At 48.8% G+C, this 15,155-nt stretch overlaps 1 protein-coding gene across 1 annotated transcript; it reads left to right on the top strand.

Annotated features, from left to right (window-relative positions):
* Nucleotides 1-31: 31 nt before the first annotated feature.
* On the top strand, nucleotides 32-14,125 carry MRRF (mitochondrial ribosome recycling factor). The gene is made up of 6 exons (XM_009331615.1): nucleotides 32-260; nucleotides 713-868; nucleotides 2,109-2,227; nucleotides 5,117-5,208; nucleotides 11,134-11,293; nucleotides 12,859-14,125. The coding sequence occupies exons 1-6, from the start codon at nucleotides 86-88 to the stop codon at nucleotides 12,934-12,936; spliced, it is 780 nt and encodes a 259-aa protein (XP_009329890.1). The 5' UTR covers nucleotides 32-85; the 3' UTR covers nucleotides 12,937-14,125.
* Nucleotides 14,126-15,155: the final 1,030 nt, after the last annotated feature.

The following is a 15,155-nucleotide window of genomic DNA, read 5'->3' as shown; positions in this document are numbered from 1 at the left end:
GACCTGAATCTGTTTCTTTTTAGCACGCCGAGTGGACCACCTGCCTTTTCTCTTTTCCGTGTGAGTTAGAGAAGAGCTGTAAACGATGGCTATGGCAATAAGGTGCTTCCGTCATCTGCCTTCCCTGCTTTATCGTTCTTCGCTGGCAATGATACGGGGGCTGCCGCAGGCTCCTGCAGGCTGCCCAGCCCTGCCCCTGGATGGCTGCAGGCAGTGTGCCCATCAGGTGCTGCTGACCAGACAGCTAGCTACCAAAAAAGGTAACTGCGGCAGCCTTTTTCCTAGTGTGTGCAACCCTTCAGTATGTTGCCAGAATTTCTCTTCTTATCCCTTTTATCTCGCATGCCGGTATTGATCTAGCTTTGGCAGAGCACAGCTCTGGAGGAGCTGGTGTGCCTGACGGTGTTGCAGTGCACAGGAAACCTGAGCCCTTCCCGCGGGAGAGGTACCGCGTGGAGCTGCTGCTGCGCTGGGGCAGTAGGTAGCAATCGTCACAGTCCAGGCTGGAGCCGGCGCACACAGCGTGACCTGCAAATACATTTTGGCTTATGTGCTCAAGTGCTGGGCTATTTACTCATTAAAAAATACAGTTACTTCGGTTTATCTTAGACTCAATTCTGAATCTAACAGTGGTTTTAATGTCTTCTTTCTGCTTTCTAATGCAACAACTAACTGTTGTCAGAAACAAATTAATTTTACGTGTAATCTGCAGCTAAAGGTAAAGGGCAGACTCAAGCCAGAGTGAATATCAGTGCTGCCCTAGTTGAGGATATTATCAACTTGGAGGAAACCAATGAAGACATGCAGGCGGTGGTGGAAGCTCTGAAAGAAGATTTCAGCAGAAATCTCAGTGTTAGAACCTCACCAGGTTGGTAACGTTCTTGTATGATGCTCTGTTGCCTGTAAATAAGGATACCAGTCCCAGTAACAGAGAACTCTTGATTTTTTCAAAATTGATTTTATTTTTGTTGAGTTATTCACTGGGCACGCAATTACTACAACCTTGACGTCCCCAACTAAAGGCTTTCTCCACCCTGAGCTTGACCAGGAAGAATCCATTTTTGTTAATAGCTTCCTGGAAATAGCTTTTGTAAGTGGGAGATGTCAAAAGTGTCTAACTGAACTGTTTGCAGATGTGATGAAGAAGCAGGTTGTCAGCTAATGGTGCAGTAGGGCAGGAAAAATCCAATTGCCATTAAATTAGCCTTTTGGAAATTGCCATCAGGCTGGTGTCTGGCATACACAAACTTTTTTTGCTGTGCGTCTTTGTGGTTAGTGACCTTTACAAGCCTTGTTCGCTTAGTGAATTTTGTGTTTTAGGAAGAAATGTGAATATATTTGACTAAGCTACAGTTACTATAACTCTCTGAACATACGTATTTGTAAGTAGTATCAAGTTTCAGGGATAAAATTTAACATTAAACAATGACCAAATTTGAATCATTCACCACCCCAGCTCTGGCAAGGCCACTTCAGTCTTTAGTGGAGTTGGAAAGTGTAGCTCAGTCTCTTAACTATTTATTTTAACCATAGGTATTTTTTTTAATTGCACTGATAAAGTACCTCTTGTCCCATGTGCCTTTTGGCCTGTTAACATTTTGCAGCAGAAACTAGAGAGCAGATTAAGAGTAGCTCAGGGAGAAACTGAATACTTTAAATTAGGCAGTGTACAACACCTCCTCTTGGGACTTGGAAAAAAAAAAAGGGGGCTTAAGAGAACACTGCTAAGTTAAAGACAATAGTTGTCTTGATTTTTATAACAACATTTTGATTTTCTTTAAGTTCTAAGAATTAAAAAATAATTATTTCCTTTTAATTCTTAACAATCTTGCTTAGTTTATCTATTTGAGTAACAAAAACAAACGAGAGTTTTGTTTTCATGTTTTTGTGCTCTAGAGTAGCACTGAAATATTTAGCTTGCAAATACCACAGGGGATGCATGAACACAAACAGCACCTGAAGTCTGAATAGACATGGTTTTTTTTCTTTTGTAACATCTACATTTTGCATACCAGAAGGGAACTGGGACACTGCGTACGCGCTTTTCTTCAGCATCGCTGTCAACTGCTGTATCATACTGAAACTCCCCTGTGTTTGGTTCTTTTGAGGGGTCCTTGATCACATAATCGTGGTGACAAAAGACGGGAAGTTTCCGCTGAACCAGCTGGGGCAGATCTCACAGAAGTCACCACAGCTTCTTATAGTGAACATGACCAATTTTCCAGAGGTAAGGACACATTACTGAAGGCATCGCGAGGGGAGATAACTACCACGGGAACAAACAGGTTGATGCTGAGCAAAGGGACATTTAGACAATATCAGTCAAACCTGGCAGGGGTGAGAGCTCTGGCGGGGCTGCATGTTGCTTCGTGGCTGACACAAAACAGAAGCGGTATTTTGCTGCCGACTGCACACCGCATGGGGCGAGCGACTCTCCAGCCCTGCCTGGCGCCCAGAGCATCTCGCGTGCAGCGGCACAGGGCCAGACGAGAGTTACAGGCTGCCCGTCAGGCTGCGATTGCTCTCAGGGTCGTATCCAATAAATGCCACAGTATGAGGGGTTTGCTCTGGGGACTGGTTTCCCGTCAGTTGGATCTGCAAGAGCTTGGTTGAAAAACGGCGCTGAGCATGTCGCAGACCGGATGCCTGGATTAACTGCCCTGCCAGGTCTCCCCATTTCCCATGCTTTTACGGCACCCAGTAGTCTTGAGCGCACACACGCGTTCCTTTGGTTCACCTGAATTACACACGTGGAAGCAATGCTGCATCTGCCCCATTGCATTTATGTCATTTCAGTTCCTTACGAAGACGTGGCCATGCATAGAACCAGATGTCTCATTGGAATAGTCTGTATTTGTGCTGGGGACACCATCAAACTCCTCAAACTTGCTTACTTACTACCAGGGCTGGGGACACCCCCTGAGAGCTCATGGAAGAAGCTGCCGATTTAGCCTGCGAGCTTCTGAAAAGCCTCCGTGGCAGGACTAAGCGGGGCCCGTGCGAAGTGCTGTCACAGGGCCTGACTCAGGCACTGCTGAGGTTAGCGGGCTCCTCCCTTGGCAGCGCCTGCAGGTCAGAACCCGAATTAGGTGCTTTGACCTCTCCTCTGGGAGAGCCGAGTTCCCTTAATTTTCTGCAGGAGCCTTAGTTAGACTTACCCCTAAATGAGGCAGCAAATCTGAATCCCACCTCAGGATCAAACACTAGTGGTCCCCTGCAGCGGGCTCACACAGATAGAGCCGGGCAGCCACGCAGATAGGAGCAGTAACGAGCGTGAGGTTAGCTGTTCTTCCCGCTCCAGGTCTGGAGGTTTGCCAAATCTTATCTCTATTTATTTTGCAAAGGCTTTCCCCAGTTAATTAAGTCAGCAAAGTCTCAGAGGAGGTCAGTGTAAAGCACTTGATGCCTAAGTGTTTCTTAAAGTATATCCAGCATGTATAATGGCTTTGAAGAATGAAGGCCCCTCCTCAGCGAGTGCACCGAGGTCCCTCGGAGTGCCGGCGAAGTCACTCCATGACTTAGCCCGTGTCCAAGCAGGAGCTCAGGCTGAGAAATGGGTATGTGAGAAATTAAATATCACACTATGTAGCATTGCCTACATTTGCTTTCTAAGCCAAAGGACCATTTTTCATTTGAACTAGAGCTAGAACTATTTCTCTCAATGGAGTTGTTTTATACCATAACTGTTCCATGGATAGATTGAACTCTTTAAGACAGACATGTTTACTTGATGTCATTATTTACAGCATATAATCAGTACTTCATGGCATTGCAAAGCAAATAACAATGCCTGAAGAGTCTGGGAAAGAAAATAATCATAGAAAAGGACTTGCAGGGCCAAATTCTGTTTGCCCAAGAGTTATAAAACCAAACCAGACTGGTTTTTAAGGACAGCTATTTATTTCATGGGCTGTAAGAGGATGGGGGCAATATGGCAATATTTTCCCCTTGCTCTATCTCCCCCAATATGTATGTTAAACAACACAGCTTTTACTGAGCATTTCCTTCCTACAGAGCAAGCACTGTCCATAGAATAACACGTTTACATTCCTAACATGCTGAGATCATCTTGGTTACATTTTCTCTGCCCTTGCCGTGTTCTAGAGGACAACAGTTATGTCTTACAAAACACTAGCAGAGCATTCATTTCATTCAGTGATGTCACGCGTCGGAGACCTAAACAAATATGCAGAGCTTTAGTTTGTGCCTCAGTTGACAAAAGCTGAACTTCATAAATACAGTCTACTGCAGCAGCCTGGAGCTATTTTTTTAGTATCAGAAATAGCAACGCGCCTTGTAGGAAATGCCACGCGAGTGCCACAAGAATACAGACTTGCTGGGTCTTGTTATTGTCAATGTCAGTCGTCAAGAACGAAGCAACCTGGCAGAGCCGGAGCGCCTGGCAAAACTCTGATTTAACTGTAAAGCCTGACACTCTGTAAAGGTACCCCAGTGCCCTGGGATGGGGAAGGAAGCCGTTAATCACTTTTCAGTTACCAGGCAAACCTGCGCATCCCACCTTTTAAGCAGAGCAGAGTGTCAGCCAGCGGTGGTGGAGTTTTGCGAAGTTAATCCTAAGTAATAAGCTGTAAAATAAACATAGAGCTGGGCACAGGCGCTATTTCTCAACCAACTGCTACTGCCCTGATGTAATGTGGTTAGGTTGTAGTGCTGAAGTGGTTAAGTTAGTTAACGTTTCTAAATTGGCACTGTGTGATTTCTAGTGGGAAACATTCAACTGGAATTTTTAAATGCTCAGAATCTTTCATCTCCTTCGCCACAGTCAGGCTATGCCTTGGGAATTTATTGCGGTTTCACTCTGCATTGCCTCAAACCATTCAAATAGTTTCAAAGAAGCAAAACAGTTTTCTTTTGTTGTTGCTTCCCTTCCCTTCTCCCCCCGCTTCGTGCCCCCCTACCCCGGTACCGAGCACGGCCGTAGTTTCCCATTCGGTTTGATCAAAGCTCTCTGCACCAATGTAACTTCCTGATCTTACTGGTAACAGAAGTAAATGTTTCCATGTTCCGTGGAGATGGATTGCCAACTATTGACAGAGTTCTGGCATATGGGAATGATTATTTCCTAATTCCCTTTACCTTTTGATCTGTTTTACAGAGCACAGCTGCAGCTACGAAGGCTATAAGGGAGAGCGGCATGAACCTGAACCCAGAAGTGGATGGGACAATAATTCGGGTGCCAATTCCGAAGTGAGTATTGATGGCTGCCTGAGTTCATCGTCATGCAAGATAACGCAATAGGTTGCAGTGGGTGCCCTTCAGAGGGTAAGCATGCATGATTGCTGTAATGTCGTGATGCAGCTGCTTTCCAAATAGCTGTATTTCAGGTTCAGAAAAAAATCTGAGCCCCTAAAGGCATCTGGTAGAAGCTCCTCCAAGTGTCTGAGCTCTAAGTCACCACATTTTGGCATCTGGTGGTTGGTCTTACTGTTCTTTATCTTCCCCCTGCAGAGGAAAGTTGGTCCTAGCTGGCTGCAGCACTTTGCAAGAGACAGCTAAAGGCTTTTGAAGCTGTATTGCCTTAATTCAGGGGCTGATTCTTTGCAGCCCTGCTGTAAATTCCTTGAGTTACACCAGCGTAGAGCAGCAGTAACGCAGTAGCGAAACAGTAGTATTAGGGGTGAATAGCACCTTGCTGCAGAGAACACTAAAGGAAAGTGATGAAAGAGAGAGGGAGGAAATGGATAGCTTTGACTAAAAAAATCCACTCCCTCTTCTCATGTAATACACATTGTGTAACTGACGGCTGCGTGGAAACGTTGGTATAGGGCTGACAGAAAAGCAGGCTACACCTGGCCGAGGACTGAGCGTCGCTTCCCTCACCCATCACAGGTGTCTCCCAGCCCTCGGACAAGGCAGGAGGTGCCACTGCATCAGTGCTTCAGTTTGGATCAGGAGAGCGCTTTTGAAGCGATCCTGCTGATCCCTGCTTAGTGTGCTTTGGGCTGCAGCACGCTAGGGTCTCTGCCTGTGAACGGGATTCCTTTCAGATGAAACCGAATAGAGAGGTACCCTCTGGGAGCGCACCGAGTGCTCCCACGCTGCCTGCGCACGCGTGTTCGGTCGCTGGGACCAGGCTGGACCCCGCGTGGAGCGAGACCTCCCAGCAGCTCCGCTCATACTGTGCTGCGCAACTCGCTAGCGTAGAGACAGCCTGTAACAGGGGCAGTAGCGCTGCTCTGCCCAGGTTTGGGTCGGGCAAGGAAAGTTCATGAGTTCCTGCAGGTGCTCGGGCCCTGCAGCGATGGAGCCGTCTAAATACCCCGGGCAGATGTGGATGTACATGATCTCACGCCCCGGAGTTACATGGCGCTGGGGTGCTGTGAACAACTCCCTCAAAGGGTAAAGACGGCTCCGTCCACTGCCTGTGCACACAAACACCTTGCACGTGCGCTGCGCTTTACAAGCAGGTGACTTCTCAGTAAAGATGAACCAAGTATTTCTCGTGCTTTAGATCTACTTTAAAAATTCTATGGAATTTTATCTAGCATTTTGATCAGAGAAGTCTAATTGCAGCTTTCCGTTGCTGTCGGTGAGAGGGAATGACATTATCATTCTATTTGCTGATTTTCTTTTCCTCGTGCTCCCTACCCTTCCCCCATTCCTCAGGAGAGGAGGAGGAGGAGGAGGAGGAGGAGGGCACCATTATCTTCATAATTGCTGAGGCTCCTGGGTTGCTGCACAGTGGTTTGATTGTTAATGGGCACTTGGGTCATCCTTGAATATGAATTGCAGGGGAGGAAACTCCAAAACTGCAAATCCCAATCTTTAAAAAAAAAAAAAAAATACTGTTTTTTAAACAAATGTGTACGGTCTGTCACTATCTTTTGCGGTGCTGCAGAGCAAAAACGAGTCTTCTCTCCCCAGGGAAGATCTGCCTAGTGTGCTCCCTCGTTCCTCTGGTGTGTAAGGGTTGCTGCTCCTGGCCCCTTTCTCCCTGGCTGGTTGGCAGCCCAGGGAGTCCCGAGTTAAAGAAATTTTCGGCTTGGGAGACGTGCCCTGCAGGTCTGCCCTCGCAGGCACCCCCAGTCCCGTTTTCTCACCCGCTCTTTAGTAACACAACTGGGTCTTTCAGAGTTTCATCCACTTATCGAAAAGAGAAGCAGACAGTTTCAACCTTTTAAAACCTTCTAATGCAAAGGGGAGTGGAATTAATCAAATTCTGCTGGAGGCCTCTAATATTATATCCCTGAATTACTTTTTTAAATTTTCTAAGTTTTTCATTTTCCCAACTCTCAAGATGTTTACGAAAGAATGTATGACAGACAGATGCAGTGAAATCTAAAATTATGGCAGGTGTGCAAAATGAGCAAACAAATCAGAAATGAGGAGACAATATTGTTTCTGCAGAAATTGGTTCTTTCATGAGGGGAGGCACAGTAAAAGCAAAATCAAACCTGAATTGTCCTTGCCTGTTATTAAAAACACTTTTTAGTCTGACCTATCAGCTGGACACAGATGCGTCATATTTTGCCTTATGCAGCTCCAGCCATGCTTCAGTGCTCGAGAGTGTTTCAACTGAGCATTTTAAAATGGAGTTTACTTTTCCATATTTATTCTATTAGTTTAGGTTTTGCATTGCAGTTTTAACAGAAAAAGTACACTCGTTCCTTTCGTGTTTACTTCTGCTTCCTGCTAGGATCCCCTCTGCTCCCTAAGGCATTCGCCTGTTTGTGTTGCTAGCACTGCATAGGCAATATTTATTTGTATAAAAAGTATTCTCTGAAGGTTTAAAAAGAAAAAAAAAAAAAAAGAAAGAAAACCAGCCATGGGAACATTTGTATTGGTTGATCTCTTGGCCGAATTTGACCTGACCTTGTGTCTTTTATGGTATTGCCTCCTTTTTAGATTCATCTTTTTTGGACCCATTGTGTTACACTGAATATTGTTTGTAAATTAGTAATATTTTTACACATGCTTTACTGAAAGCCAGATGACTCATTTGAAAGTTTAATGACTCATTGTGAGCTTTTTTTCCTTTGCCCTTTAAGAAATATGCAAAGATACCTACTATGGGGAGAAAGGACTCAAAAAAATTCATTTGAAAAAAACCCCAAAGCTGTTTCTGAGCTGCGTTGCTCTGGATCGCTCGTCATCAGAAGTCTCCTGCATGCTTTTTGTTGAGCGATATATGTTGCACCCTGTGTTTATCTGCAATTATGCATGCGGAGTATCTAGTTAAGCCTACTTTAACTGATCCCTCTCGTTCACAGGAAATTCCTCGCATTTGAGATGCAGAAATTACTCTTACCCGCATAAACGTCTTGCGTTAGAGACGAGACGCGGCCTGCGTCGTGCTCGCTGTGGGTCCGCTCCTGCCGCATGCGGGGAGAGGAGCAGCCAAGGGTTGCAGCGCTTAAGCCACTGGTTGCTGGTAGAAGCAGAAAAAGAGGAGATGTCACCCGTGGGGCGGTGTGCGTTTCTGAACGCCCCGGCACGTCAGTCACCAGGCTCTGTCCTGATCCTGGCAGGGCAGACCGTCCCCGGGGGAACGGCAGGATTTGAGCCGGTTGCTCCTTGAGCTGCAGGGGAGGGCGGTGTTCCCCCAGGGCAGAGGGGAAGGGGCGACAGGCGGGGACCTTTTCCTTGTTCCCCACTTCTGGCACCCCTTCCCCAGGTTCACTTCACACTTTTTTTGGCTTTAAAGAGAGGGTAGGGGCAATCGTTACTAGACAGAAAAGAAATGATATCTAAGAACAGCTTAAAAGTCCCAGATCTGGGGGCAGGATTAAACAACTGTCCTTAGAAACCATGGGCCTGGCTCGTGTTGATGGATTCCTTAACCAGAAACAGCATCTGCTTGAAAAAGCGTCCGTTTCTGGCATTGTTGGTAGCATTGCTGAGAATTTACACGCAGTCGGGCTGGAACATAAAACCCGCTGAGAAACTCCACGGCACTGCACAGTGATAAAAAGAAATTGGTGTTAATAAAGACAGACAAGGAGGCATGAAAGCTGTGACCCTGTGCCAAGAAGCATAGGAAATCTGGCAGCGCTGCATAAACAAAAACATTTCCTTAAAGGCTCGGCAGCCCCAAGCAGGCGAGTGATACCCTCAGCACAATTCGCAAAAGCTGAGCGGGAGCGGGGAGGCGAATAGCTGACGGCAAGCTCGGTCTCCCACAGCTGAGGCAGCCCTGCTGCAGACCGACTTGCCTCGCCACCCAGCAGGAGACGGGAGAGATTTCCAGCTCTGTCCTCCAAGTTTAGCAGCCGGGATTGACTCCCCGCCCCCACAAAAAGCTGCCTGAGAATCTGACCTCACCCGGACCTCTGTTTGTGAGCTGGCTTTGCTGGTTTCGCATGTGCCGCGGGACCTCTGGCTGGGGAGATCGAACACGAGAAGCCCTAAAGGCATCGATGTTGGGATGCAAAGGAAACCACAAGTAACCCCACTCACTTCTAATTAGGCATTCGGTCCAGGCTCAAGCCTGCGCTGACCAGAAGCCTCTCGCCACATGTGAAATTCACTGGCCATCTCCCTCTGGCTGTCCCTCTGCAGGGAGCAGGACGGGCTGGGGGGGGCTGAGCCACTGCCTGCAGGGTGCCCCCGGGTGAAGGCAGCGTGCATGCGAGGGGGCACCCTGGATGCCGGGGCTGGGTCGCTGCTCTTTAGGTCTGTCAGCTTTTCTAGTGATCCCAAATTCCTGTAATTACTAATCGGTTCTGGGAAGCCTATTCCCTCTTGCACCATGAAATAAAGATAACTGGCGAGAGGCCAGTGCCTCTGCAGACATCTGCTGCGAGCAACCTGGCTGCCGAGGGAAGGTATCGGCACACATGCAACTTGCTGGGCTGAGCACAAGCTCGGGAAGGGCCGAGGGTCCGATCGTGTCCCGATAGCTTCCCCGTAACACACACCCACGCAGGGGCAGAGCTGGCGCTGCCCTGGGAGCCCTCACCCCATATTTCCTGAGCTCTCTGCAGGAAGAGTCTTGGCCTCGGTGTTTTAGTGACCCAGGCTGTTGCAGCCAATTTCTAAATACTCCTGTGAAATGTTTATTTTGCAATATCTTCTGCGAGCAGACGAGTGCTCTCTTGCTAGCGAGTCTCAGTGAGTGCACAGGGGTTTTTAATTCTCAAGGCAGTCTGGAAACTTCAATAGCCATGAAAATAATTAAAATATTGTAGTTAAGCACTAGCAGTTGATGTTGACAGTGATCAGCTGTAGGTGCTGGAGCATTACCAGAGCTGAGGTGACACATCAGCCATTTCCGTGCCTTGTTCAGATGGCCCGACTCCCTCATCACCTGCAGTTTTTAGTTTGGGATGGAAGGTTGAGGATTTTCTTGCGGCACCACAGCAGTAACTGGTCCCACGTCAGGGGGAAGGTGGAGCTGAAGTTCTCCTGGGCCGAGTTAGCCGTGGCTAGCCATGTCTAGCATCATCCTCTTGTCAAACTGGGCGTTCAACATCATTTTGGTGGAAAAGCCTGGTTGTGATAAGCTGGAATAAGGCTGAGCGAAACATAAGCTCTGTAGCTTCCAGATGTATAATTCAGGCTCTTCAGTGGCAGGGAGACAGTACCGAGTTTCGGGAAGGGACGGAGGTTTCCTCCCGGCTTTGCAGGATTATGCTTTTCAGCTCCATCTCTCAGGTCGGGAGCTGGATTTTTCCCTCTTTCCCACAGATGCTTTGGTAGCAGAAAAAAGGAAAGTCTGAACATTTCATCATGACTTTCAGGCACTGCAGTGACAACTATAAAAGTAAGATTCTGTCCAAGTCCCTCAGTTTAGGGCTGTGACGGGAACTTGCCGTTCTAGGCTCAAGACTTGCTTCACTGGGGTGTGCTGCCCTGGCGATGCTGCGCAGAGGTGGCTGATTCACTCAGGTGGACCAAAGCAGGATAAAAACACGCCCTGAGCTGTAAGTCCCTGTGCCCCTGCGACATAGGGCCTCCATGCAGAGCAAGCTCTATCTTAACACAGGTGGCTTTTGGGTGTCTCTGCACAGCCTGGCTCAGTGCTGCGTGGCAGCTCTGTCTAGGCCAATCGGAGAGATACCGCAGCGGAGGGGATCGCTGCATTTACCCAAAGTCCATCGCAGAAAATAAAACTGGCTGTGCTACACGTGACACTTTTTCCTTTTGATGTTTTTTCTTTCCCCTCGCTGCTAGGGTAACAAGAGAGCACAGGGAGAGCCTGGCCAAGCTTGCCAAGCAGTCCACCAACAAGTCCAAAGAGGCCCTGAGAAAGGTGCGAAGCAAAAGCATTAACCAGGTAAAGAAGTTCAAGAACAAAGTGTCTGAAGATACCATCTGTCTGGCAGCTAGAAAAGTAGTTTTTTTTTTTTTCTCCTTCTGCCATGTCATAATGTTTCACAGCTTAATGTCCCAGCCCTTGCTGACAAATCTCCAGCACTGAGAACCCGACCGGGGAATGGGTGGTCCTGGCCTGAATTTTTGGAGTCAGTAATGGCTGTTGTATTTGCTTTCTCTTTGTGAGATTTGGGGCTTCAATCTCAAAGCCAAATTTATGATATGAACCATTGTAAGCTGACACAGGGGGGAAAAAAAATAATGTTCCCTGAAAGCTTTTGTCCTAACAGGGATTGTTGCACAAGCCAGCTGAACTTGGGGAGCAAAACGACCCACATCCATAGCTTTGCCACCATTTACAGTGCCTGGCCACTGCAAAACAGCTGGTGTTAATGAGGATTGCTCCAGTTTGTTATTAATGAAAAGGCTAGCAAGATTATCTCTGTTAGGAGTTTTTGGCTCCAATTCAGGAAAATACTTAAGCACATGCCTAATTCCCTAAGAGCAGATGTCACTAAAGTCAATTACTTGGGCATAAACTCAGGCACAAGCCTAAGTGTTTTGCTGAATTGATGCCTCTGAAGGCAGGCCATTACTTTTTAGCTGTTTGTTTATTAACAGCTAAAGTTAGATACATTGCAAATGCTTCGGGACAGTTCTCTGTGTGCTCACAAAAATAAACATTGATATACAGAGCATTTGTGCAAGCAGGAAAAATGGCCATGCTATTGTAACTGAATCCTGTTGGGAAGCAGTTCTCCCAGAGCAGACAGATGTTTTTCTGCATTTGTAGAGGTAGCGTCTCAAGTCTGATTTTTCGCTTGTACCCAAATTTTTCAGCATGAGGAAAGGTCATCGTCATATACCTTGGAAGCGAGTACATCATAATCAGTCTTGTAAAACTAGCGTAAACACGCCCCCCCCCCCCCCCCCCCCGCCCTCCCACCTCTACTTCCAACCAACAAAAGATGTGCTCCAACCTTTATGTGCACTCACACAAATAAGTGCACGCATTTTGGTCCTGTTTACATGCTTGCTATATCCATCCCTTGTTACCAGGAGACCTGATCCCTGGGCAGGGCTTTAACAATAGCCATTTATTTCTTTTTTACAAGAAATAAACAGATCTGTTACTTGATGTGTGAATTCTTAGCGTGTACTAAGGCTGCGCTCCTGCTATTACCTTGTTTGTTCTAGTAGTGGAAATGTTGCAGGAGGTAATGAGATAAGCCCTCTCTTCTCTGGTGCCGACACCAGCAGGTCTCTAACTCTGCCTTCCCCTGAAGTAGCTCTGTTAAATAAGGGCCCGGCCAAGACACTTACGAGGCTCAGCCAAGAGTTTGTGTTGTGCATCTCTTTTCAGAGCCTCTGACCGGTCCCTGTTCTCACTGTACAGATGCAACACTGGCACAGAATCACTGGGGGCTGGTGGGAGCCCCCAGGAAGAGCCAGTGTTGCCCCAGCACTATTTTGGGTTTTATTAGGACTTTAAGCTTTGTTTCAGGAGGTGATCCAGTCATTCCTTTACCTTTAAACTCTGGCATCACCTAGCGTGCGACTCAGACTTGTGCTATGTTGCCGCAGATCCAGCAAATGGCAGACAGCACTGCAGCGGAGATGGACAAGCTGCTGGCAGCGAAGACCAAGGAGCTGCTTGGATAAGCACCATCCCTATGGACACACTCCCCCCTCGAGCAAGAACGGACTGCCATACACCCCTGTGGCCATCCCTGCCCGGCGTCAGCAGCCTCGGGCGATGGGCAGGGGCAGCTCTGCCAGACCTCCAGAGCAGCTCAGTGCTATGTCTGCTCCGACTCCCCACCTTGGATTGTACTGGAGGGAGGGGGAGCTCTCCTCGCTCTTCTTCATCCAGGTGGCAACAGAATTGGGTGAACTAAGATTAAAAATAAAATAGCAGGAAGGAGGACCGGAGGCTGCTGGAAGGGCTCCCACACAGGCGCTGAGGCACAGGAGGAAAGGCTGCCCCGCTCGCCTTGCGCCCCAGCCTGTTTGCATCCCAGCATCTCACAGCCTGGCAGAAGCAAGGACCATGCGCAAAAGAAACCTGCGCTGCCCTGCTGTGAACCTCGGCATTTATGTTCGCTTAAAATAAAGTCAAAATAAGACGTGGAGGAGCAGCCTTGGGACAGCCAGTTCCTGGCTGGTGTGTCCCCTTGAGTTCACACATCTCAAAAGAAGTGTTTGCCCGTTGCCGTGGCCAGCAGAGTTACCTGCAGCCTGGCCACCGGGAAGGCACGAGGGAGCTCAACACCAACTGGTGCAGGGTGGGCAGGGGAGGCGGGCTTTGCGATTCCCTAGGCTTTGTGGCTAGAGAACCGAAACCAGTGCTGTCAGTCTGGCTGTTTTAGCCAGGACCGAGAAGACCAAGAGCCAACACAGGAACTTTCCAAAACCAGCATCTGCCCTCCCCGACCAGTTACGGCATGCCCACGCAAGCCACCAGTACCACATTTTAGGGGGTGGAGGAGGTAGAAGCAGAACGGGGTCCTGAGCACATCGTGCAGCTCACCTCACTACCAGCAGGTACTTCCCGACAGCAGCAAATGGCCTCCCCGCAGCCTTGGGCGATGGCAAGAGGAGGGAAGGTGGTGGCCAGCCCCACAGTCCCACTGCCAAAGCTTTTGGGTTCAAAGAGCACTGAGTGCTCTGCAGTCCTTAAATAAACAACTCCCAAAAAGTTAGTTTGTGTGCAGTGGGGAGGGGGAGGAGGATGAAGGATTTGCTCTGCTAGGGCCCCACATGTCAACAATTTCTCTGCTTTGTGTATTTTGGCCAAAGCGCTTACCATGATAAATGAATAAAGGAAAATGGCGAGCCCAGGGCGGTTACATGGCTCAGTAAATTGCTTTCAGCTGATTACTGTATTTCTTTTGACATTTATCAACTAGGCTTTTTTTGCTGTTGTCACAGCCTCAGCATCCCAGCAACAGCCTGGGCTTGAAGGGTTTGAGGAATTTCCCAAGTATTTACAGATATTCCTTATCCTGTAGCATCTCACTCCACCTCACATGAATTAAAACCTAGTGGTAAAATTGCACCAGCACCGGGCTGGGGACAGAGCCGCCTGTCCCCAACGCAGCTGCCTGTCCCCAGTGCAGCCATGCCCTGGTGCCTTTGGGAGGCAGCGGGAAGAGGTCCGGGGCTGGCCACACTGGTGAGGCAAAACCAGGTGCAAAAATAGCTTTTAAATGTGAAGAAAGGCAGGGACCTGTTCTCTGAGCAACCGCACCCGATGGCCCCATGGCAGGGGAGGGTTTGGGGAGTCCATCTGTCTGAATCCTCACCTCACCTCCCCAGCCAGTGCTCTGCATCAGCCAGGAGCAGCTGCAGCAAAGCAGCACAGGCAGCACATAAGCCCACGGAGCCGTGCCACCACAGCCCGTCCTGCTCTTAGCCCCGGTACCGGCAGCACGTGAGCCTGCGGAGCCATGCCACCACGGCCCGTCCTGCTCTTACCCCCGGTACCAGCAGCACGTGAGCCTGCAGAGCCATGCCACCACAGCCCATCCCACTCTCACCCTTCCCTTGCCCCACGCCACGAGCAGACAAAAGCACCGGCTGCAGCCCTGGCACCTTCCAGCCACGCAGGACCACGGCAGCACCCACCGCACACAGCCAGCTGCACGGCAGCATGCTGGCCCGGGCAGCCACCCCCCACCTGCCACAGCCACAGCGCAGGCACCTGCCGAGGGCCACTGTAAACCACCCAGGAGAAGAGAGGACAGACACTCACAGTGCTTACTGTGGCCGGCTGGCACACAGGGTGGCTCTGGGCAGGTCCCACTTTCCCTTTTGCTGCACAAATCATCTGCTGTTCTGGTGCTCCATGCAGGGAGCTGCAGCACAAGGCCAGCCAGCCA

Source organism: Pygoscelis adeliae, unplaced genomic scaffold (assembly GCF_000699105.1).
Source record: "Pygoscelis adeliae isolate BGI_AS28 unplaced genomic scaffold, ASM69910v1 Scaffold619, whole genome shotgun sequence".
Taxonomy (NCBI): Eukaryota; Metazoa; Chordata; class Aves; order Sphenisciformes; family Spheniscidae; genus Pygoscelis; species Pygoscelis adeliae.
This window is presented reverse-complemented; position numbering and strand designations above follow the sequence as displayed.